Raw genomic sequence first — 24,119 nt, 5'->3', positions numbered from 1 at the left:
TGCGTCGTCTCTGCGGCTTTCAGGTGAGCATGGGCTGCAGTGTGGGCTGGCACACCTCGCCCGGAGCAATGTGTTGGTCTCTTGGAGACTATGTAGTGTTTGCAAGGCATAGACCACACCAGTCAGGGTGTTTTGTGACCAGCCTCCCTCCCTCTGATGCCCACCATCTCTTCATACTGAAAGCATGAACATTTCAAGGAGCACCTGTAAAACATGAGGGGTAAACACCACGGGCAGTTGCTCTGCCCTCATGGCATTACTGCTGCTGTTGTAATTGGCACTCTCAGCCAGGTAAAAGCATGCAGAAAATCCTGAAGACTCGGCACTTCAGGTCAGGCAGCCACTCAAGGAGCAAAGAGAGAAGCAGACTGTTAGAAGAACCTCAACATCATCCTTTGGCAGACACAAAAGCTTTGTCTAAGACTTGCTTTGTTCCTGAACAAGTTAAACTCCTGCAAGATTTGAAAACCAACTGGATGCAATTTGACAAATTCCTACCAAGAACCACTGCCTTTTCCAGGCAGAAGGTACAACGAAGTGCCAATCTGCTTTATTTAGTCACCTACCTACCGCAGCAACAGCGAGATGGCACACAGAGGAGATTTTGCTCTGCCTCACACGCATCATGCCTCTTAAACCAGTCACCCTACCAAGAGACAGTTTAATGTGTGGTTGCAGATCTCTGGAAAACACCACACTGAAATAAAAGTACAGACACGGGTTTATGGTTTGCCAGAGTCTACTGATGTGCTCTTCTTTCCCCCCAACCAATTTTTTTTTTTTTTTTAAATTTTCAGGAGATTTTTTTAGTTTTGGTAGGGTCTGGATGGTTGGTGAGCTCAGATAGCTTCTGGGAAAACACTTCCAGGCTCTGCAGAGACATACTTTTTGGAGAAGTGCCCATGATTCAGAATCCTTATGACTAGCAAGTTTCTCCTTTTTCAATTGCACTTAAACAAGCCTTCAGTGGTTTAAGACAAAATAAGGCGCTCTGAAGCCACACTACCGAAACAGCCCCCTCCAGCCACCCCTTCGGCAGCAGCCCATCTGCCTGTGGATGGAGCCGGTGCTGAGCTGCACGAACTAACTGCGCAAGGAACACCCTGGGAAACACCTCCGTGGAGAAGCCAAGCCTGCACAACCTATTTAATACCCAGTGGAAGTCTGTAACGTGCCTGTTAATACGCTGGTGCTTAAACCCCTGAACGTGGTCCTAGGGGGTGAACTTCCAAGAAGCCTTAAGAATATATTCCTAAATGTATTGTACAGCGCAGAGAAGTCTTTTGCAACAGAAATAGAGGAATGACTCATTTCCTCCGTAGCTGCTGCTCCAGCACTCCCCTTGCACAGGAAGCGGAGCAGTTACCTATGCCTTGCCGGCAGGAATGAGCAAACTCCAGAGCAGTTTTCAGCGTGTATAAAAATACCTGAAAGGCCTAAATTTCAACAGGTGCTTTTCTTCTAAAAAAAATACGTTATCCCAGGTGATAACGTGGGATAGAGAGGAGACGGATTAGCAAACAGTTCCCAAGGACTCCCTCCCTCGATAGGAGTATTGTGCTTCAGCGTCTTTGTTCTGTAGAGTAAAACACGGGAACCCAGAGCTGGGAGTTGCCTTCTCCCTCGCCCTGCAGCACGGCTGGTAAGCCGGCTGGGTTGCCAGCGATTTCAGCTCTAAGTTTCTCTTCTCCCCGACTTGAAACTGGAAAGCAGTGGACTAAAATAGAAGTGGAAAAATGGCCCATCCTGTCACGTCTTGCTGTTCTTCCTCTGTGTCTTCAGCCAGCGGGTTTGTATCAGTACAGAGACTTGTCACAGAACTCTGCCATTTTCTCCTCTAGGAATCTATCACAAGAGGAATTTTTCTTCCTTAATTTGATAGCTAGTAACCTTCACAACATAATCCCTGTCACTTCTGTCATCTTGATTCCTAACCTCCCATCATTTTTTCCTGCCCAGATTATTGAGGAAACGCTTTGTGGCAGGGATAGACATCTATAGAGGACCACAAGTATCATGAAAACAGCAGCAAGCCATTATTAAACCCAGTCCAAGCCAGAGAACTGCTTATTCTTTATGCAGCTTTGGTCCTGGTTTTAGGGAAAAAAAAAAAAAAGAAAAAAAAAGAAAAGAAAAAAATCCCAGGGGTTTCAAGAAATGCAGACCTGTAACTTGAGTACACAGAAATTTTCCAAACCTCTGAATCAGTACTGCTGTCCTTTAAAGGGAAAAAAAAAAAAAGGCTTCCTTAACGCAGAAAACTGGTACGCAGTGACATTTGATGCATATGCGTTTGTAACAACCTTTAAGAGTTCTGCATGTAAATCATTATTTGAACACTAACAGACTGTCATGCAGATACAGAGCATATGTTATCTACAGCTCTGTTGCTGATTTCATAGTACAATGCTCTGAGTCTCTTGTAAAGCAGCTGCAAATGTGCCAATTCTTGGGTATGGATTTAAAATAGGACACTGTAGGCACACACACAAGAGCATAGGTAGTCTCTTAACTAGGCATACCATCAGGTTGAGAAATCCAAGATGGCAATACAATGCAGAGGAAGCTCTGTGCCAGCCCTCCATGTCCTGCTGATTTTGGGGTTGTGAGCTACTCAGACCCCTCAAGGAGAGCATCAGCAAGCACAGAAGCTGAATCCACAAGCCTAGAGGGGTGCAGGTTCCTTGCCCTTATGTTGATGGCAGCTTCCCAGCACTATCAGCACAACAAGAACGGGGCTGGCTGCTCTGCTGCCAGCTCCTCAAGTTAATTATCATCAGTCAGAACTTCACTTACCTCAGGAAGACTCAAGAGGCAGACATTTAAAGATGTGACACAGGAAATAAAACAGCCTAGAAAAGCATGTTTCTCCTGCCTGAACTCTTTGAAAAATGGGATGAAAAAAGCCTTATGAAAACTGGATGCACACATAAGAGTCCTTTCCCCTCCAGGCAGCTTTAACTCGCATTAGCAGTACTTAATCAGCAATTCACTACTGACCTTGGCTGCATTACAAGGGAGGTATTTGCACAGGGGTGGAAGGATTTTAAACAATTTATCCAATGAGTTGGATGCAAACGGGCTTTTCTTTAAACACCAAGTATGCAAGTCCTTAGGCCAGTTAATTTTTGGTTAACAACAGATTTATCATGAAAGAAAATCCCTATGTTTCTCTGATGATTTTCTGCTGAATAGAAACTGAGGATTCAAATGGAGAAACACTTCAGAGAAAGGAATTAATGGAGACCAGAGACTTGCTACTGCTTTTAAAGGAAGCCATTAATATGAGATAATTTTATTAAAGAGGTAAAGATCTAAATACACTTCCTCTGTTCTGACTTGGGTGAGTGAGTGTTGACGCTAAAAAATTGATATTCCTTAAATGTTTGCAAGTGAGAAGTCCATTAACCAGCTGGACTTCCTCAGTTTTATAAAATGCTTGATGCCCCTCTTAGAGAAGCTACCGTCAGCAATGTAAGAGGCAGGCACACAAAGATCTGGAGGTAGTTATTTGCAACATAGCTTTGATTTAATGATCAAAAACGTAGAAATCTTGCTGTTATTCCATTCATTAATAGGGAAAATCAGCACAAGCCACAAGTGTTTAATTCTGGCTTCTTACCAAAGAGTAGTAAAGGACAGGTAACTTGCTGGTCCATCCACTCAACTCCTGCTGGCTTCAGCGGGAGTTTTTTCCATATTTAATAAAGCACAACCTACGTGGTTTGGAACGGAGGCGAGTTTGTACATGCCATGCTGCAAAGCTCACAGAGATACCGTGAAATGAAGTCCTAGCTCGTCAGTAAGCACCAGGAAAAGCAGATTTTGTGCAGTGACCCGAAACAGAAGGTGGGGAAGCAAGAACCGATACCTTCCTAACCTCAGAGCACTGCAGGCACAAACCTCAGCATGCTTCATTTCAGAATTCAGCAACACAACCACCTGTGATAGCCATGCTCCAGTCTCTCTCCTGGCTTTCCTCCCGTATCTCTCTACACAACTCCCAAGGCGTGGACTTCCTGGTTTCCCATGGTTTTGCCACTTTAATAGTCACCTCCTGAAGAGCATATAAACCTGCAGATCACAGTTTCACAGCTGCGGGTAGCTTTTACTAAGACAAAAAAAATAAACAAACCAACAAGGAATTTCAATCTTGAGGCACAGGTGCTTTAAAACAGCTGTTTATTACTACAGTGAAATATTAAAACAAGAACACCAACTTCATGGAAACAATAAAAGTGCAAATGTATTTTGATATTAAATAGGAAATGAATTTATAAATGTTTCATTAAAATGGGCTGACATTTTGAGTCTATAAACACTTTTTTTTGAAAACAAAACAAAACAAAAAATAGCAATAGCAGCCAAACACTTTAGTTTAATCTTTGGTCTAATTATTAACCAGCAAAAATAGTTGTACCAAAAACATCTATTGCAGACAGACATTTGAGATTTACATTACTCTGTAGAGATTCAAATTCAAAAGAGGAGGAATGTTTTTGAGACATTTGGTCAGATAAGAAATAATGATGTCTTTGAGAAATACATATTATTTTTCAATACAACGAGAAGTCACGTATATGCATTTTGGCATTGCCATTGCATTGCCAATATGCATTTTGGCAAATAAACTTACTCTTTCGCAGGTGTGACTCCCCGTCCCAACCAATGTTCAATAAAACCAACTTCATTTGCACGAAGTCTCTGTAACATTAGCTTGCAGATAAAGAGAACCAAGAACCCACATTAGTGCTAAATAACATGCTCTTTCTTCTGCATTTGCGTTTCAGTTTCCGTGTACAGAGGCCACCATGCTGAACCTATAGTACACTGTAACAGCTACAACCTTAACACATGGCACATATTCAGAACCTTGGTGTATTTAGTACAGTATCGCCAGGTCAAGTTCTCTACACACCTCCTTGCAGATAAGGCTCCATAATGGCACCAGGACACTACAGTTCCTACCACTGTCACGTTTCTTGTGGAGTATGATGAACAGTGTAACAGAACCCAACTTCCGTCAGCTCCTTTTGTCAATCAGACTCATGAACACGCTTTGCAGCGGATAAAGAAAATACACTTAATGTCTCAGCTGCCCAGCAGAGCTGCAAGTTAGTCTAGAGGTCTTCCTCAGCCCTCACCCAACAGCATGCACATGGTCACCTCAAGAAAGGTTGCCCAGATGGATTCAATTGGTTTCGAAATACTGTCAAAATAACACCCAGTTAAATCTCTTTTCCCTCCACCCCAAGTCTGCCTAACTCTCAATAGATCTCCAACCTTAACCCCATGTCCCTTGGCTTATTTGTAGTGCGTCTTCACTGAGAGTTTACCATCAGTCTCACTCACCCCTCAGCCCAACTTTCATTTTCTATTTATTTTCTCCATCTCTCCTTGCCATGAACTGCCTGATGCAACCATCTCTTCCTTTTACTACACTTTAATGACAAAGTTCTTACCAGGTCTACTACAGACTCCCACCAGTACAGAATCCACACCAAACACGCATCCCTTTTCACAGAAAAGATCACTTTTCAGAGAGAGGGATGCACAGCGATGTGAACAAACCAACAGCTGACTGAAGCGGTTATGATGCCAGGATTAACAGCTGGAGTGTTTTTGTCATGAGCTCAGGCAGCCACAGTACCCTGGACTGGCCATCTAGTCCTTCGGGCAGACCTGCATCTAGTCCATTGACTGCAGACCTGCATCTCATTTCAATCAACAAATAACACAAGTCTGCAGAAACAGTACATATCATGGTCTGCTACAAAAAAAACAACCAAACTAAAAAAACCACCACTGACCAAGGTAGCTCACTTAGCCTTAAATACCATGTGCAAAGAACATTTGATCAGTACTACCTTTAAATACACTATTCGTATTTGTAGAAAGAAGCACAGCGCTTCATATATAAAAATAACCCAACTTGCGGGTGTGACCTACACTATAATTACCTGAAAATAAGATAGCAAGAGCACTTAAAAAAATACAGACAGAAGTAGGCAAACATCTGCCTGGGGAGTGTTTCCATTTAGAAAAATAATTTTTTATAAAGCTTCATAGATTTAAAAAAATGTTTGTTTTGTGCTTTGTTGCATAGAACTGTGAATAAAGCACACCAGTATCTCTATGTACATCAGGGAGAGGAGGAGTGTATTAGTAATTTCAAGTTATCCTGAAGGTTCCCAGGAGTTACATTTAGTAATTTATAATTCATTTCAGATTGCTCACCTAGGACACAGTAGAGTGGGTAATCAGGCAAATGTTAACATCCTGAGCATCAGCAACTCAGTAACAGGTTTTGGCTTTCAATACATCAAATACTTGAGCAGGTGACCCAAGGTTTTAACTTAAAGCAAAGATTTGCCATTCTGCGTTTGCTGACACCCTAGGATACATCAGGCTCCTGTACCAGGAACACAGGACACTTGCAGAGCTGCATTACACCTCGCCAGGTTATTCCAGAGACCAGGACATAACCAGGCAGAGGCCCACAAGCCCAAGCACTCCTTCAAGCTGAACTTCACCACCAAGACCAGTGGGAGAAGTTTAGCAAACAGTTAAACGATGCCTGTTCAGCCCAGTAAGACCCTATGTGAGGTGTTCTCAAACAATCTTTCCACTAGAAGTGGAAATTATCTCACTGATGCTTACATTTAGGAGACACCATAATCCATAGCCTAAGACTGCCCCACTGTACCATGAAATCGTGCTACAGAATTATCAAGTGCCCTGAAATATTTTACTTCCTCCTCCCCACAACAAGATAATGATTTGCTATAGCACAGCACTAGAAAATCCCATCAGGTTATTTGGTCAAAACGCTGCCACAGTCAGAGAACCGGCTAGGCATTAATCCAAAAATCCCACCACACTCTTACTGGAGAGCACAAGGGCACAGCAGTCAGCTTACAGCACTGAGATTTGGACTGGTTGAAGCTTTGTTCCAAAACAAATATAAAATGTCTTTGTTTTGTTGTTGGTCCTTGTATTAAAGAAAATTCTGAGAAAAAGTTACTCAAAAAAAAAAAAAGGTTCAAAACCAAGAACCCACAAATGGACTCCCGAGTATTTCTGTCAAAAGAAGGTTTTCTTGGGGATGACTCAAACATCATCCGTTTATGAAAATACTAATGCCTCCTCCATAGCAAGTATTTAGAGCAGCCAATTATGGTAGAATGAAGGCCTTTGTGAAAATAAAGTGCTATTTGTTTCTTTTTATCCATATTTCAATCCTTCAGTAAAACCTTCATTTAACACAGAAAGGCACAACTAGATTCTTCATACATCAGAGAGGTTTAACTTCTTCCCTCGATGCCACATTAGCATGCATATTATATTTCCATTCAGCATGATGTATTAGATTACACAGGAAATTTAAATCATGTCATTGAGCATTTCAAACTGAGATCAGCACCCATGCTCTAATGCTCATCTCATTTTAAGAGCATCTCGGTACATTAGGAGGTTTTGTTTGCACTCATGGGATTTTTAAATCCCAAATGGATTTTGTATGATAAAAAGCAAATCTCAGAAAAAGGTCAATTTTGCCACTAAAACAACAAGTTAAGACAAATTTCCAGAATTGTTGCTTGGAGCTGACCAAACTTTAACACTTCCCCACTAAGGCATTTCCCCAGAAATTTCACAATTCTCCACGAACCAACAAGGATGAGATTAAAAAACTGAAGCAATCACAATTTCCTTAAGTCTCGGCCTTTGGTTTCCTAGTTTTCTCAGGTCAGGGACAAAACCGCAGAACATTTCAGCGGATCCCACCTTCCTTGGGGAGACGTGGGCTCTGGGCAGACGGGCACGCGGGCAATGTCGGTCACTCTCCATGCAGCTCCTGCCGGGCCTCGGCGACGTGCCGGCACGGGGCAGGCGTTGGCCGCAGGTACCGGGGTCTGCTGTACACCCTGATGAGGTGCGGGGCCTGGCTCCAGGTGTAGAGCAGCTGGAAGGCGGCCATGTCCAGCGTGGGCCCGTCGAAAGGAGCCAGCAAGTTCACAGGGGCGGCTTCCTTGAGGAACCTGGGCAGCGCCACCGCCTCGGGGAGGCTGGTGTTGCCCAGGAATAAATGCATCAGCACCTGCTTGCGCAGGCAGTCCCTGAGGTACATCACCAGGTCCTCCAGCCGCTCCACCAGGAACCGCTCATCCCACGCCTCCAGGGGCCCCTGCAGCAGCAGGGAGAAGAGGGCCGTCTTCAGCACGTAGGAGGAGAGCACCCGGCCCCACTGCGAGCAGAACGGCTCCTCCAGGCCCTGCCTGCGGAGGTCCCGCAGGCCCTTAAGAATCTGCAGGCACTTGAGGTGGCAGGAGGAGGCCGGGGCTTGCTCCTTCAACCAGCTCAGCAGCCGCTGCTCCTGCCGCGAGGCGTTCAGGCCCCACAGGGCCTCCTGCGCCGGGGCTGCCTGCAGACCCTCGGGCGGCAGGGCCGTGAGGTAGAGCGCGTCGCCCAGGGGGATGGCGGGGATGAGGCGCACAGCCATGGAGATGTGGCAGCACACGTAGTCGGAGCAAGGCAAGATGTGAAGCGTCGGTGGGCGCCCTGGGCAGGCCGATAGGCTGATGCGGCAGCGCTCCTGCAGCCGGTACCGCACGGCGCCCAGGCAGCGCTGCAGGTGGCCCTGGAACCAGCGCAGCACCAGCGCCGATGAGAGTAGGCAGCGGCCCTGCGGCTCCACGCAGAAGCCCTCAGTGAAGGGCCGGTAGCGGCGTGGCCAACCAGCCCCCGCAGGGGCCCGCAGCCCGCACACGAAGGCAGCTCCCGGTCCCAATCCCGGCCCCAGGTCCCGTCGAGGCTCGGGCTCCAGGCGCGGCGGCAGGCGCAGAGGCACCAGGACGTCGAAGCAGTCTGGGCTTCGCACCTTGTGCTGCTCGTAGGCGCTGCCGATGCGCACGAAGTCTCCTCGCAGGCTGAGGGCCAGCGGGCCGGGCTGCAGCCCCTGCGCCTTGGCAGCGCGCACCAGCTCGGCCACCACCCGGCCGACGTGCGCCTTGCTGTGCCCCAGGACGTGGGGCGAGAGCCGCAGCTGCCGGGCGTGGAACCCCTCCAGGGCTCCCCGCCGAGCCGCAGCAGCCCCCCAGCCCGACCCCGTGCCGTGCCGCTGAGCGCCCCCCGCCGAGCCGCAGCAGCGGGCCAGCAGGCTGCCCAGCAGCACCGCCACCAGCAGCAGCAGCGCCGAGCCCTTCAGCAGCGGCACGGAGCCCGCCTCCGCCGCGCCTTCCTCCTCCTCCTCCTCCTCGCCCGGCGCCGCTCGGCCCCGCGGGGCCTGGCAGAGGCAGAGCAGCGCGGTGCACAGGCAGGTGGCCAGCGGCCACAGGACGCGCGCGTCCAGGCTGTCGGACACGGCCGGGGCGCGGCGGGGGCTCGGGCCATGCTGGCCGCCGCCCGGCCCTGCGGGCGGGGAGCGCCCGGCCCCGCCGCCGCCGTCCCCTTCGGCCGCCCCCAGCGCCGCCGCCGCCCCGCTCCCCACCGCCGCACGCCCCCCTGCCTGCTGCCGCCGCCGCTGCTTGCTGCGAGGCTTCCTCTTCCGAGGGAAGCGGCGCCGCGTCAGCCGCCGAGTGAGCTCAGAGGAAATGCCACGGGCCCGGCCGCCGAGAGAGGGCCGGGGGCGTTGTCAGCCCGGGGGCCGGCCGGCACCGAGCCGCCCGCGGGGCGGGGTGCGGCGCCGCCCGCTCCTGCCCGGGCCTCCGGCGGGCCCGGCTCCTCAGGGCCTGTACCGGCTCCTCAGGGACCGCCCCGGCTCCTCAGGGCCCGTCCCGGTTCCTTGGGGTCCGCCCCGGCTCCTCACAGCCTGTCCTGGCTCCTCAGGGCCCGTCCCGGTTCCTCAGGGCTTGTCCCGGTTCCTCACAGCCCGCCCCAGCTCCTCACAGCCCGGCACCGCAGCCAGAAGATGTCCTCACACCAACATGCCCCCGGAGCAGAGCCCCAGCCCCTCGGCCAGCAGCCCCCTGCCCCTGAGGGTTCTGGCAGGCAGCCTCAGACCCATCTCGCCATGCCCCCATCACGGCCAAAGAACGTTTTGGGGCACACGTTTGGTGTAAAACTGCGTGATTCTGCAGCTCCCCGTCAAGGGGTTAGGGAGCAATGGGGCCAGGGCAGCGGGACAGCATCACGAGCTCAGCACCGTCCATTATTTCCACAAATAAAAGTGATAAAGGTCAGCCCCGTGGCAGGGGAGTCATTGTTGGTCACAGCTCCGTGGGCCTCAGTGCCTACGGAACAGCAAAGTTGTTGCCATCAATACATTGGGGTGCCGACGGGCTGCTGTACTAATGCTGCTTGCATTGCGGTCTGCTGCTTTACCCATAGCTGCTTGCAGACTCTTAATTCAAATCATGAAAAAAGCCTCCTTTGTTTTGTTTTGATCGTTCCCCCTCCCCTCCCTTTTGCCCAAATCACTCATCGGCTGACAAACTAAAAGGGAAGAAGAAATAACCCTGGGAAAAGTTATTCATGTGTTGCACAGGGCCCGTTTCCTTGCCTGCTGTATGACAGCTGCCATGATGTCAGCCCTGCTGCCGTTAACGGCGGCTGTCTGCACAAACCAGATGGGAGAATTTGAGATTCATCAGAAATACACACCCAGGGCTACGGCGGGAGTCATCCTGAGCCCACGAGCGGCAGAGCCAGACAGGTTGGAAGACAGGCACAGAAACATCTCTGCGCTTGCAAAGCCTCCGGCACTGCTGACAGTGTCATCGCCTTTCCCTTGCAAGCTGTGGTCTGCGGGGAGCGAGTGGCAATGTGACTGGAGATTGCACCGAATCGTGCTGACCGAGGGAGACGTTGCTCATAGTTAACCCTGCCTTTTGTTGCCAAGAGCTGGAGGGTCTTGAGCTGAGCCTGATGAGGATTGTCCTGGTTCCCTCGAGAACACCAATGTTTGGGCCCTGTTCTGGGACCGAGCAAGTGGGGCCAGGTGTAGGAGTACTCACATAAAGCTTTTGTGGCAGGGTTTGCTTTTAGGAGAAGACAGTGTGGGCCAGGGATCGGGAACTTGTTTGCAGAAGATGTAAGGAAGCACACATTGCTTCAGACTGCATGGCTGGGCTGTCACAAGGTCCTTACATCAGCAACCACAGCCAAAAATGACGGTCTGACAGAAAGAGTTTCTTTGTTTGAGCCCTCCCTTGACAATCCTTTGAGGTCCACTGCACGAGGAGAGGGTGTGAAGCAGATTCAGTTGTGTGAGCAGCCTGCTCCACAGGAGCGATGTACAAACACAACTGCTGCAACCGCTCACATGGGTACTTCTCTTGGAAAGCAGAACACCCTGGAAGCAGGGTTACTGCAATAAATATGAATAATAGAGCTTGTAAAACCCCCAACGATAGAAACTACAAGTGTCGCTAGTTTGTTGCCTCTCAGAGGAGCAGGATAAATCACTTCTTCATCTGTGGTTCCCTTCAATTTCTCAAATACCCGAGCCATGGGAAACTGGAGAGCTGAGGAATTATTGCTCTTCACTGGACAAGCTGTGCAGGTCAGCCAGGGCTGCAGAGAGCAGCTGTGGGCCAAAATCTGGGAGGAATAGCCTATGTCCTAGAGGAGACAAGGGGGAAAATAATGGCAGCATCATTAGTTAACCTGCGAGATGTACACAGCTCTGTGTCACCGGGTTATGGTTCTGACCTTCAACACTCAGCATAGAAGCCATAAGCAAGATAAAGTGTTGGGTGTGAAACAAAATATAGATATGACAGCCTACTACATTTAAAAACATATGGCCATCAGTCCACGTGCTTGTAATTTGCATTTTTTTTAGTTATGCTTATGAAGGAGCAAATCAGATTCCTCCACGTTTCTGCCCGCAGCCCACATCAGTACTCCAGACTCACCGAGAGGAGGTTTCAGCAGTCGCATTAGGCCTCCGGGACTCGTCTGTCACCGAGACCTCCTTACCCAACCCTCTCCCTCAGGGCGCTGCCAGGTCCTGATGATCTCTTCAGACCTGCTTTTCCTCATCTCTCTCATGGCATCTCCCTTGTGGTTTGTACCAAGCCCACTCTAGCCAAGCTGTATTTTTGGATGCATCTCTGTGTCCTAACTAACTTTTGCTTCAAGAGTCCTGTGGTGACGATGCTTAAAACCAAGAAATGAGCATATTGAGTTAACTGCTCCTGAAAGACTGGTGTTTGTGATCGCCTGGATATCTGCAAGCAGCATCGCACATTTGCAGCCAAGGAAACTCCTGCCACGCAGTAACACACAAATCCAGTCACCGAGCTGGTCTGACAGTTCAGGACATGACTCCTTTACATAACATTTTCCTGTCACCGTTTCTCAACCATAAGTCCAGATCTTGTACTGCTGTTGTTTTCTCAAGAATTCCTCCGCTGCTTTCTGCACAGATAACTCAAGATCATTTTTAAACACGTATTTTGCTGGCAGTCTGTTAGCTCCATCTCAGATGTCAATACAGACAGGGCAATCATCCCTGGCTCCTCTTTGTTTAGTAAATGTTTACTGAGATTTGAAGCTGCTTGCAGAACTTTAAGAAGCATCTATATAAACATCGCTTGTGGTTTCATTTCAGGTGATGGAGTTCGAACTGCATTTCTGCAACACAGCTGCATCTGCACAACGCTGTGGGAGGCCCCGCTAAGGCACAGCAGCAGCACTTGGATGCGAGAGATTGAACCCAGTGAACTGAAAATGTAACAATCTGAGAAAGGAGTTAAAAGAAGGAATGAGTCAGGGAAATAAGTGCAAGAGAGGCTGCATAAATGTTTTTGTAATTTGTCTTTAAGTGAAACAAAACATTACTTCGAGTACATAACTGTACTTTCCAGAAAGAAGCTCACGCTCAATAGCCAATATGCTACACGCTGCGACGTCAAACTGGGTAACCAAGGCCAAGCAGCCTGAATTCATTCCCAAGCAGCCAAACCAGAGTGAGACTTGAGATTATATTTGAGAACTACAGGGAGCTACTGCTCCAACACTGACCCTTGGAGTTATAATCGGGATTTTTTATTTTATTTTTTTTAAATAAAGCAGATGAAAAGGTAAGGAAGCATAGGCTATGCTATGACACCTCACCGAGCAGAATAATTCCATGCTCCATGAGGATGTTGCTGACAGCTGAAGTCACAACCTTGCTCCTCAGAAATGTCCTTCCAGCAGTCAGATTTTTGAAAACAGACAGGAAATGAAAAGCACTTTTCTCCCCCACACTCCTTATTTCACGCTTTCCTGTATTTCTTGGTAAAGCAGGACAAGAAGATCAAAGCATTCATCATGCTACTCATTGCCTGTGAGCCATCACTGCAAGCACTTTGTTCTGCACCCACAAACAGCAGAAGTGGTTAAAAAGCACTGCTGTGCTGGTACGAAGCCTATCCTTTAAGAAGCCCTATTACAAAACACCATTGAACTACACGAACCCTTTGGACCATAGCTTCAATTTTCACTAGCCTGTGCTTTTTTACACCCTCAATCCCAACGTGTTTCACATGCCTTCAGGTCTTTGCCACAGGCACACTGATTTTTGACCCAGCCTGCGCTCTGTCTTCATGCGAGGCTGATTTGAGGAGCTGCCCCTCCACACTCAGCAGCCAGCCAGCCACACCTGCAGGAGCCTGCATGGCCGTGCCGGGCACCCACTGCCCTCGAGCTTCGCAGCACGGCCATTGGCACTGCAGGACCAGCGTACGGGGGAAAGGCTGCAGCCTCCACCCAGTCCTACATGAATTTATCTCTGCAGGCTTCGCTGGACAGAGGAAATCCAGATGTCACCTGCACTGGTGGGACATGAGCCTGGGGCCATCTGGCAGCAAGTGTGCATCAGCTGCTCCAGATGAGAGTGCAAGCACAAGCTCTGTGCATGTGCCAGCAGCGCCGGGACAGGCTTGCCTGAGCCACAAAATAGCAGCTTGTACTCCAATAACCACGACTTTAAATCAGGACCAGAGCGAGTCTGCAACACTGATTTTTACTGCCATCGTTAAAGTTACCAGCTGGTACCTCCTCAGCCAGCAGCAAGACAAGAGCTGGAGAGCCGGGGGCTGATGAGGGATAGCCAACGGACTATTTTGCAGGACCCTGGCTGCTTCCGTGTGTTCTGAGCACAGGTAAAAAGCTTTAGGCAAAAAGCTGAGTACATCAGAGGTAGGAGACTTCACAGGGGCGAGCAACTGCCCAATTTTGCTGTCAAGAGCTTACTTGGAAATTGCCAGTTTAAGACTCACTCCATCTACCTGCTCCCACAAGGTAATAGCATCTGATGGCTGCTGTACCAGAAATAAAGGGGTTGTAAACACAAAACTACTTTCAGTTACCAAATAGCAGCAAGCATTGCTGCTCATTACCCATCATTGCCATCCTACTGAAATTATGCTGCAGGGGCTGTATTTGTTTTGCAATGGAAACAGCTCATCCACGTTATCACCGTTGATCTGTAGTTCACATTTTACAGCCCATCACAGAGGAAAGGAAACAAACCATTTTATCTTGTCTGGAGTGCTTTGCTCCTCTTGTCACTTTGAGTACCAAGGTTACATTGAACTTGAGGACAAGCAGCAGGGATGTGATTCGTCCCTCCGTGTCTGGGAGCTGGACCACAGGCAATGCATTTACTTCTGGAGTGGCTCTCCGATGTGTTTTCGGCCTCTCCTGGAGAAATAGCAGCTCATTTGTTTGGATTAAATTATCTATAAACTCCACTGCTGGCAAGTTACAATGCTAATGCTCCTTGTTTTTCACTTAAGCAGTAATCTTATTGTTCCTGCATAAAACAACAACAAAAAAGTTGATGAGGTTTTTAATAGCAATTGCATACCCCAGAAAAATAACGTCATACACCAATAACCATAGCCTCAAAATCACAGAGAGAATCCACAACATTGATTTTTACTACCATTGTTTAAATCACCCATTGTTTAAATAAATGTTATCTAAACACTTGCTTCAGAATGCCCCCTCTGCAGGATATCCTGTTCACTAAATAAGGAATAATGTTACACTTCATCATGTACAACACTGAGATAAAAATAGACATCCCGGTATATACCATCTGCATGACATCCCTGCGGGAGATTTGTGGAGGCAAAAAGGAGCGTTGGGTATATAGCATCCATTAAGTTTTCCACCGAGAGCAGTATTTCATACATCTGTGTAACTGATATGTCAGTGCTACAGCATGCCAGACACTGTCTGAGACGTGGGAAAAGCAGCCTGCATCAGAGAGCTCGCCGTCTGGGCAGGCAGAAGAAAGGAGCAGAGAGGCAGAAGGCACACACAGGTGATGACATTTGTCTGGTGCTTTCACGACGTACCTGACGTGCGAGCCTTAGACCCCTGCCGGGTGTCCCATGTCAGTACCTGCCCCGGGGAGCCCAAGCTGCACACGTAGCCTGTGGCAGGTGCAGGAGGCAATATGTGGGCATCCCTTCCTGCAGCAGGGAGCTACAGCTGCGAGTGGGTTATACCTGCTGCTTCATACCACACGCTATTAAACAGTCTAAAGCAGAAAAGTACAATAAACCACAAAAAAAAAAAAAAAAAAAGTGTCTTGAAGAGCAGTCAGACTCAGCAATCCAGGCCTCCAGAGCATGCCCATGGACATCCAGGAGTTTGTCCTCTCATGTCCTCTCTTAAAATATTTCCTGTTTTGTAAGTGGGATGTTCCTGCCCCCTCTGCCAGTCTGTTTGCTCACCAGCTACCAGCAGGGTATAACACTGAATCAGAAGGTCTGCAAGCAGACCCAGCTTCTATGAACCACGTATAGCCCAATACAGGATTTCCTTGCTGCAGAAGGACAGCTTCCTGAATAATTCACACAACACTCTCTTGTCCAAAGCAGTCCTTATTATAGCCAGAAATACCCTGGCTCCGTGCTGGTGAGCAGCACGAGCACCGGCGGGCTCACCTCCAGGTTGGCACATGCTGTTTGAAAGCCTTCAAGGTCTCTTTTTGGGATCGTGTGAGCACAGCACTTATGCCTTCCCCTTACACTGCTGTTCAGGAAGCCATGCCTGTATGTTTCCAGCAAGGCAATGAAATGGGAACAAAAACAAAGAAAAAAAACATATCTACATTAATGTACACTTGCATGCTGAATTCTGCCCACCAAGCTGTGAGTATGGGACAGGAGCGTGCAGCCACATCCTCCAGGAAGGTGAGGCTGATGCTGCTGTGGAGACAGCCTCGGTATGTGTGCGTTCAGATGTAAATTTAATCACCAACTGCAATGGTTTAGCTTAATTAACGGTAAGCCACTTAAACTTGTATTTGCTTCTCCCTGAGATGCACCGTAACCTGCTGAACTAATGAAAAGTGATCGCATAGCTGATTTCTAATTTGCTGATTAAAGCAGAGTAATTTAAATGAGGATTATAACAGTTTTGTTGCACCAGTTTGGGGTTATTTTGCTATTTGATTGATTTAAAATCAATTTAGCAAGATTGGAACATTTTAAACTGGTCTCGATTGTTAATGTTTGTTTGTTAGCAAAGAGGGAGCCTAGGAATGAGAATTGAACGCCAGTTTCAACCGCCTATTTATTGCTCAAATTACTAGAGCACATTTTCCCCTTTGCTTTCCAAGAAAACTATGCTGCTTGTCCTGAACTCCCACTCCAACTAACTCCACAAACCATTTGGTTGAAATTAGGGAAAAGAGCAGAAGTCCAAACCATTACTGTTCACATTTTTGTACAAGAAAGCTCCTACGAAGGTACCAGGCTGCAGCAGGAGGTCAGCCCTGCCTGGCCCGCTCCACTTGGGAGCAGCAAGGCCAGAACGGGTGCTCAGATCATCACCCATTCTTTCCCACATTTAAAATATAACTTTTCGCAGAGTATGTTGAAGCTTCCCTCACTTTCACCACCACCTGCATAAATCCCATCCACGAGCATTTGTCAATTTGTCCTGGCAGAAAGCCTCACGTTACACAGCAAAAACAGCTCCTCAGAGGTACTGATTACCTTGACCACCAAACAAACAGAAAACCAAAATCACTTCTGCTCTGAAAAAAAAATAAAAACAACAGTGTGAGGGAGTTAGAAACAAGACCTCAGGCTTGTACCAAGGCTCCCTGCTGTTTTCAGCGGCGCTGAGGATGTGTCCGTGTCACTGACAGCTTTTGAAGAGCAGCAGCCGCTGCCTCCCGTTGGCGATGTTTGTTATGGGGGCGGCAGCCTCAGCCCCAGCTGTCAGCCTTCCTGGTGTCTTTTAGCTTTGGGCTTTTACACCCCTAAGTTTGAAATCAGAGAAGGGGTTTTGTGCCTGACAAATAACCTGTGGTGGTGCTGTGACCATGAAGCAATGCAATCCAGCGCGCAGAATCAGCAGCACATCGGGTCGCACACTGTTACTGGCTTGCAGCCTCCTGTAACGGGACAATCCCGGCTCAGCCAATACTCCTGATGAGCCTGGACCAGATCACTCACCCAGGGAAAAGAAGGACAAACAGCATGGCAGGAAGCCTGAGCGAGGAAGGATCTGCGCAGGGAAACCTGCTCGTCAACACTCTTCAATTAGGGTGGAAAAAGCAGACCCTCTGCCCCCCAGCTCTCATTCTGTGGGGCTGGAGGGTGGAGGTAGCTTGAGGAAGCCTGGTCCTAGACCCTTACCTGGTCCTGTTGAGGACCAAGAGCACAATGCTAAGAGCTTTAAAGGAAAGCGGCAAAAGAAGGAAAAGCAACCCCAAAATGATAAAGGATCCTGACCAAGCACTGTTTCTCACCCCTTCACTCTGAAGGGGCTCACAGCACAGGTGATGCACGTCCTTATGATGCCATCCCTCCACCTTTGCCATCCCTTCCCATCCTCCAAACGGGATCTCTGCAATGACTGGCACAAAGCAGGGCCTCAGAGCTCTACCAAGTGCTCAGGTTTTGTGTGCTGGCCCCTGTGCCAGCACCACACAAAGACCCCAAAACACAACCCTGGGGCTTAGCCGTGTGTCCAGGGAGGATTCACCAAAACCCCACCAGCAAAGCCAAGCCTGGTCTCTTCCAGCATCCCCTGCACTGATTTCTCAGGCTGCAACCCTCTAAGTAAGATTAAATGCTCCCCAGATCGATGCAAAGCAACACAATTAGCTCATTAGTGATACAGCAAGTGCAGCATATCCCCGTCTTTGTTTAAGGCCAGTTAGATGAGCTCATTAAATGACAGCTATTTTTACATCTGGTGTCATAGGTTTCCTTATTAGTACAGTGCCAACCACTTGAACAGAGGTAGGATCATCTTTCACATCCTACCTAATTGAATTTAAATCAACTTTTTCCATTTGCCATACAGAAAGCATCACTTTGCTCCCTGGAACTGCAAAGCGCAAGCCATCCTGCTCATCTCACACAGGCGCAAATGCAAAGCCAAGCCACCAAAGCAACAGGCTCAGCACAGGCTTGTGTAAGTGAGATCGAGACCAAGCCCAAGCAGCCTCTACAACAAGCTAGCCCACAGCCATGGTCTGTTTCCTGCTTTCCCTCCAGGAATACGCTCTGTCGCCCTCCTCCCTTGCTGATCTCTGAAGTGACACCTGCAAGTGGGGGATGAGAGCTCACAGCACTCCGAGAAACGCGCGGGAGGTTCTGCAGGTGGGGCAGCAGGGCGCCTTCCAGAGGAGTAAGGAGAATGCTGAGATGGCCTCCTTGGCACCATCAGTACCCATTCCCACCGACATGAGGCTTCTCACCAGCATTGGGCTCACTGTGCCCATCAAAACATCGCTTTCCCAAGCAGCTGGGGCACCCGCACCTCTGGGACCTTCATAACTAGGTCTCCTCTGAATGGAGAAAGGACACGCTCATAAATAAAAGGGGACATAAACGTCTGGAGAAAGCATGGGGCAATAAAGACCATGCTGAAAGTGTTCAAGTGAAACAGTCAGGCACCTTCATAGCATCACATGCTAGGGACAGCGGATGCAGCGCTGCAGAGCAGACCTCACCAGCCACCCTTGCAACGCCCTGGCGGTCATCATGGCAGCAGAAACTAGGGGTGTCCGTGGTGGCCTGAGAACAAAAAGCCTGAATTGAAAAATAAAGAGGAATGGTCGCCCACCTGAAACTAATACTTCTGCCCAGATTGCAGCTCCTAAAACGACACGACACTGTCCCCATACACACTATTCGCCTCCCACAGCTCCGCTCTGGAGGCTGCCACAGCGCGCCAGGTGACAAAGGCTTGGGGACAGACGCCTCGGGCTGGACAAATCCCAAGCTCCATTTGAGAGCACTTTGATACTGAAAGACACACACTGGAAATTTCCTTACCTTTTCCTCCGTTGTGGTTACAGCTGTTCTGGGAGCTGATCGGATGTGAGCTTTAACAATTCATCTCCGTGGGGAGGCTTGGGTTGTTCAAGAAATGTAAAATACCGAGGGTTGCCTCTGAACTCACCGAGAGATTTCAGTTCTGACAGTTTCAGCACCAGCTTTTGGCTCTGAAATAACAGATCCTGCTTCTAGGTCAGGTTTATTGGTTATAAGCCTAGGAAATACATTTTAAATATCACTCCTAAACACATTAAAGCACAATGAATTATTCCTGATGAATGAATGCCTCATTGAATTCATTTCCCTTGCTTTAATGAATCATTCATGAACTTTTGGAAATTCATCTTACTTGAAATGTTCACTAAATACCTTGAATGAGCGATTTTGAAACAATGGGTTTCTTGGGCACCATTTGCCTCCACTGTCCTCTCACCATCATTTGTGGTTCGGTTCCTGCTGTGTGGGCTGCTGCACACGTGCTACAGCCCTGACTTAGCTGCCTGATTAGATGACTAAAAAAATAACAATATAAAATTAATCAAATGAAGGTGTTTGTACAAAAATCAGGCATCCCCCATCCAACCAACCAGCAAGATCATTGATCAAAGAATATAGGGGGAAAAAATAGGAACAGATATAACCTGGTTTTAGTTGTATCTATTTTGTATTTAGTCGCTCAATGGAAAAATCATCACCAAGTTATTTTATTTGCTACAAACTCACACTAATAAAATCTACACCCCATTACATCTTTAGGGAAGCAAAAATAGTATTCCTTCCTTGCATGTAGTGAGTGGGTAAAATTAAATATTTCTTTCCTATATCCTTTCACTATGATGGAAAAGCATCCTCCAATAGAGCTCACAGGAATGCATTATCATTGACTGGAGAGGAGATGAACTATAAACAAACAAACCAACCAACCCCAAACCAATGTCCAAGGTGAGCAGGGCGAGCCTGGAGTACGAATAGAGTGCGGCACAACAACCGCCAGACACGCCAATGTTTGCGGTGGTTTTACAGTGTGAACAGCTATCCATTAGAAAATGTCCTCCTCAAACCTCTCCTCTTGGCTTTATGCTGTGTTTTCCTACCTCACGCGTGCAGCTCCCACTCGCAATTTGTTCTATTGGTTTCTCTCAGCTGTGACAGTAAGTCTTCACAAGCAAAACGGTTTGGTGTGTCTTTTCACTTGTTGGTTGGTTTGTTTTTAATTTTCCAACCCCCAGTGGATCAAAGACGAGCGTATTTGTTCTGCTGACTATTAACTCATTGCAGCTCAGCCTGGAGTAAGTGCTCGGTACAAGATGACATGAATGGTATATTAAAATGCATCTGCTGAAAACAAAGGCACACGTATTTTGACAGCAGCAGGGAATGTAAAAAGGTGAAGTATAACCACGGATTTCTTGTCATTAGGAAGCCCTCTGTAAACACGACACAGGGCTTTCTCCATTGCAAGTGTGAAATTTATTTCACCACCTCCATCTAAACACCAAACCTACAGGCAATGATGAGTTGATTGGAAAGAAATGTCGAAGCATTAGGTCACTTCAAAGCCCCAACTTCAAGTAAGCATTTATATCCCAACCTTTGCCACACCACAGCCACGCAATGCATCAGGCAGATCCAGATAGCTGCTGAAGCAGTTATTAACCGCCAGCAACGCAAGCTGAAAGCCAGGCTGTACTTCGCCTGCTCCGTTTGGGATTTTTCCATGGATTGTGCTACAATCCACGGGAAGGCTCGAGGTTGCTTGTGTCTGCTTACCGGTACAAATCATCTTGCTGGTCACAAACCCAAAACATCCCCTGAGCATTAGGATTCAGGCCACATCTGCAGGAGGGGAGCATATGTTCCAGCTCATGCTGTATTAGTACTTGTGCCGCATGTGTCTGCATTTATGACAAACGATAACATAACCAGATCTAGAGTTTGTCTGTAAACACACGTAGCTGTCATCTTCCTTTACAAGGCTCAGATCTCTGACAAGAGAACTCATTTCTCATGCATTATCCCCCTAAACATATGCCTGATGTCTTACTAGATTCTCACATTGTATGTAAACAACAGTATTCGTGTCACTTAAAATTGAGATGTAATTATTTCTCATTAGCAAGTATTGCTGTGATATTTGAGTGGGAGGAATTGAAGAGCGGACAGTTATTACTTTTTTTTTTTTTTTTTTAAAAATCACATTTCAGCCACCCTAGAAGTTTGCAGGCACACTGCATTTTTCCTCCCAAAGTCAGACCCAGGGGGGCTGACAAGACGAGAGGCAGAGGCAGCACCTCAGCCATCGTTAGCAGTCAGCTTTCCAGGTGAGGGCTGGAAGCAAGCCATTAAGCTGTGCCCGCAGAACAACCTCACCAGGGACTTGAAGTCCCACTGCTGTTCTTTTGCTGGGTGAAAAATGCAAAAAAGCTGCCAAGTCTGGACATTTCTGTGAGATATCAGGAACGTGGCACAGGTAGTGCAGACATCCAGGAGGCCCAACTCCTCTCAAAGCATATTTCCAGGAATTTCTGCCCCTCACCTGCTCGGTGACCGCAGGTGAGTTGTGAAACCCTCAGGGCAGAAGAGCTCTGCCCTGGTTTTAGCAGTGGTACACTGGCCCCAGGAAAGCAAAGCACTTGTGTCTTCCCTCCTGAGCAGCAAGGTGCCACCTCTGGAGCATGGCCCCTCCCTGCTGGGAGGGAGATAGAGAGAGGGAATGATCAATCAGCGAGATAAGTAATTTACTTTAACCCAGATACAAAGATGAATGCAATCAAGTTGTTTGCCTTGGCACTGTGTCTGTCTGCTCCTATAAGCAAAGGCTTCTCACTCCTTGAAACGTTTTAGCCGTTTGCATGCACAGTAAGCAGTCCCTGACTATCCAGCAATCCTCAAACCACTGACTTGAGAAATCCATGACAGCTTGCTGAAATGCAGCTGGCAGAGCGTGCCTTCAGAACAGGCTGCACAAAGCTATCACCCCCTGCCCCTGCTGCCTCCACTCCGAACCGAGCAGCCACTGGCAGGTGGCTGGCCAGCAGCCATAAAAAAACGTGCTTCTAGTGCCAGTTGTCTTTTCTTATTCTGCAGTCCACAAAATGTATTTTACACAGCAGAAACACAAAGTGCATGTGTTTGGCTTGCTTTCATTGCTACCTCGGTGTACACGTGCCCATCTGTACCGTCACATCAATAAATCCACACATCCTAGGCGCACGTAACATGAAAGAACAAATCATTGACACGCAAACAGTTGGGTAGAAAATAACAGCAGGGAAAAACAACAGCTTCAGGCATTCGTTTGAAGCCTGGAGTCTAAAACAAACAGCATGGGAGACAGCCAAGCTGGTCACTGGATCCGTCTCTTGCTTTTGCATTCCTCTGTGCCAGCTCAGGAACCACACTGCAAGGGGAGCGTACTGCTCAGTGCCCTCCTTCCTCAACACACGGTCCCACTGGCTCCTACCTTTTGTTGTGAAAGCCATAACTGCAGTGAAAAAGCAGCAGGAATGATGGAGCCGCACAGAAGACATGTGTGTCCTGCTACCTTCTGTAGCTCCTTAGTGAAAGGCTCAGGGGGGACACACGCACAGGGAAGGCGAGATCTAATAGTAGCCTCCAACTTTCCGAAGGGTACCTACCCAGATGGCTGAGCCACTCTTCTCCATGGTGCTGCAGGACAGCAGCAGCCGCCACCACCTTGGAAGGTGCAGGATGGACATCAGGACAAAAAAGCATCACTGGCAGGGCAGTGCAGCACCGCAAGAGGCTGCCCAGAGGAACGGTGGAATTTCTGTCCTTGCAGGTTTCCATGACCTGGTTAGATGAAACCACAGCTGAGGGACATCAGTGCTGGTGGCCACAGCGCTGCCGGCACAGGAGGCTGGGCTGGATGAGCTCCAGAGCTCCCTCCAAGCAGCGCTGCCGTGAAGCACCCCCGGCACAGCACCACTTACTTCAAGTTGAGATAGAGCACAAGTAAAGGCAGGGCAATGGCCTTAATTTGTGAAACAAAGAGATTTACTACAAATAAACAAACAAACATACAGGTACGTATATATTATACACACACACATAACATTAATAGCATCAAAGGTATACTAATCTGCATCTTCACATGATGAAATGCTGCCATAAACTGTGTTACTGACAAAGAGGTAAAACTTACTGATGTGAATCTGTTTAGATCTCAGATAACCACAGATAATCGCTGCCTAGATTTGGGTCCTGCTCTGTAAAACAGTATCATAAGGTGACACTCCTCAAAAACACCTGAAGGTAACAGGAGGATGCATTATTGAAAGCACTTAATGACAGAGAGCAGAATTTTCCTTTGAATGCAGTCAAGTTGTTTTAGAGACCTGTTACCGCTGTTCCAATTAACTGTTAATTCAGATGCTCAGCACTAACTCACACCCCCAGCTCCAGGTGTAAGTGCCAACAAGCTTTCTCCAATGCAAGTTAAGATCTGCCACTCTAGGCTGGAGTTCAACTGCAGAGCTGCTGTTGTTCCCTTAGATCTATTCAGGTTTTTTCATCTCAGTCACTCCAGGGAAACAGAATTAAGAAGTGGTAAAATGAATGGTGCTTTTAAATGCTCTCCTATCATCACACATTCCTCCTTTAACCTGGCCAATATTTTGGACTTCTCCCTTTAAAGTCCTTAAGCTGAAAATACCTGCAGAACTCAATGCAAGTGACATGCCACAAATTCGAAGCTGCTGACAAAGAGTGATTGGCACCAGTCTGAAATGGTATCTTCCCTGAAGTCAAGAAACCAGGCAGACAGAAAGGACCACACAGATTAAGTAAGCCCCTAAATGCTAAGGAAAATCAAAGAGGTACAATCCACGTCATCACCAGCATAAATTGGAGGCA

The 24,119-nt window shown here is 48.0% G+C and overlaps 2 protein-coding genes across 3 annotated transcripts in view; both read right to left on the bottom strand.

Annotated features, from left to right (window-relative positions):
* SYT17 (synaptotagmin 17) overlaps window positions 1-4,177 on the bottom strand; it is a 49,077-nt gene extending 44,900 nt beyond the window's left edge. The window contains exon 1 of one of the 2 annotated variants that reach the window (XM_083800474.1): window positions 3,904-4,177. In XM_083800474.1, the coding sequence (XP_083656600.1) occupies window positions 3,904-3,918 (15 nt within the window). In that variant the 5' untranslated portion in view covers window positions 3,919-4,177. The remainder of the gene's footprint in view (window positions 1-3,903) is intronic. The other variant, XM_083800471.1, reaches the window with a different exon arrangement.
* Window positions 4,178-4,336: 159 nt separating this feature from the next.
* ITPRIPL2 (ITPRIP like 2) lies at window positions 4,337-9,628 on the bottom strand (the record flags this gene model as incomplete). Its single annotated transcript, XM_083800477.1, has 1 exon — window positions 4,337-9,628. A coding segment is annotated over one exon (1,791 nt), but the record flags the coding sequence as incomplete, so codon positions are not given.
* Between the last annotated feature and the right edge of the window lie 14,491 nt (window positions 9,629-24,119).

Source organism: Anser anser, assembly GCF_964211835.1.
Source record: "Anser anser genome assembly, chromosome: 15".
NCBI lineage: Eukaryota > Metazoa > Chordata > Aves > Anseriformes > Anatidae > Anser > Anser anser.
The sequence above is the reverse complement of the archived record's forward strand: the minus strand, read 5'-3'. Positions and strand labels throughout refer to the sequence as shown.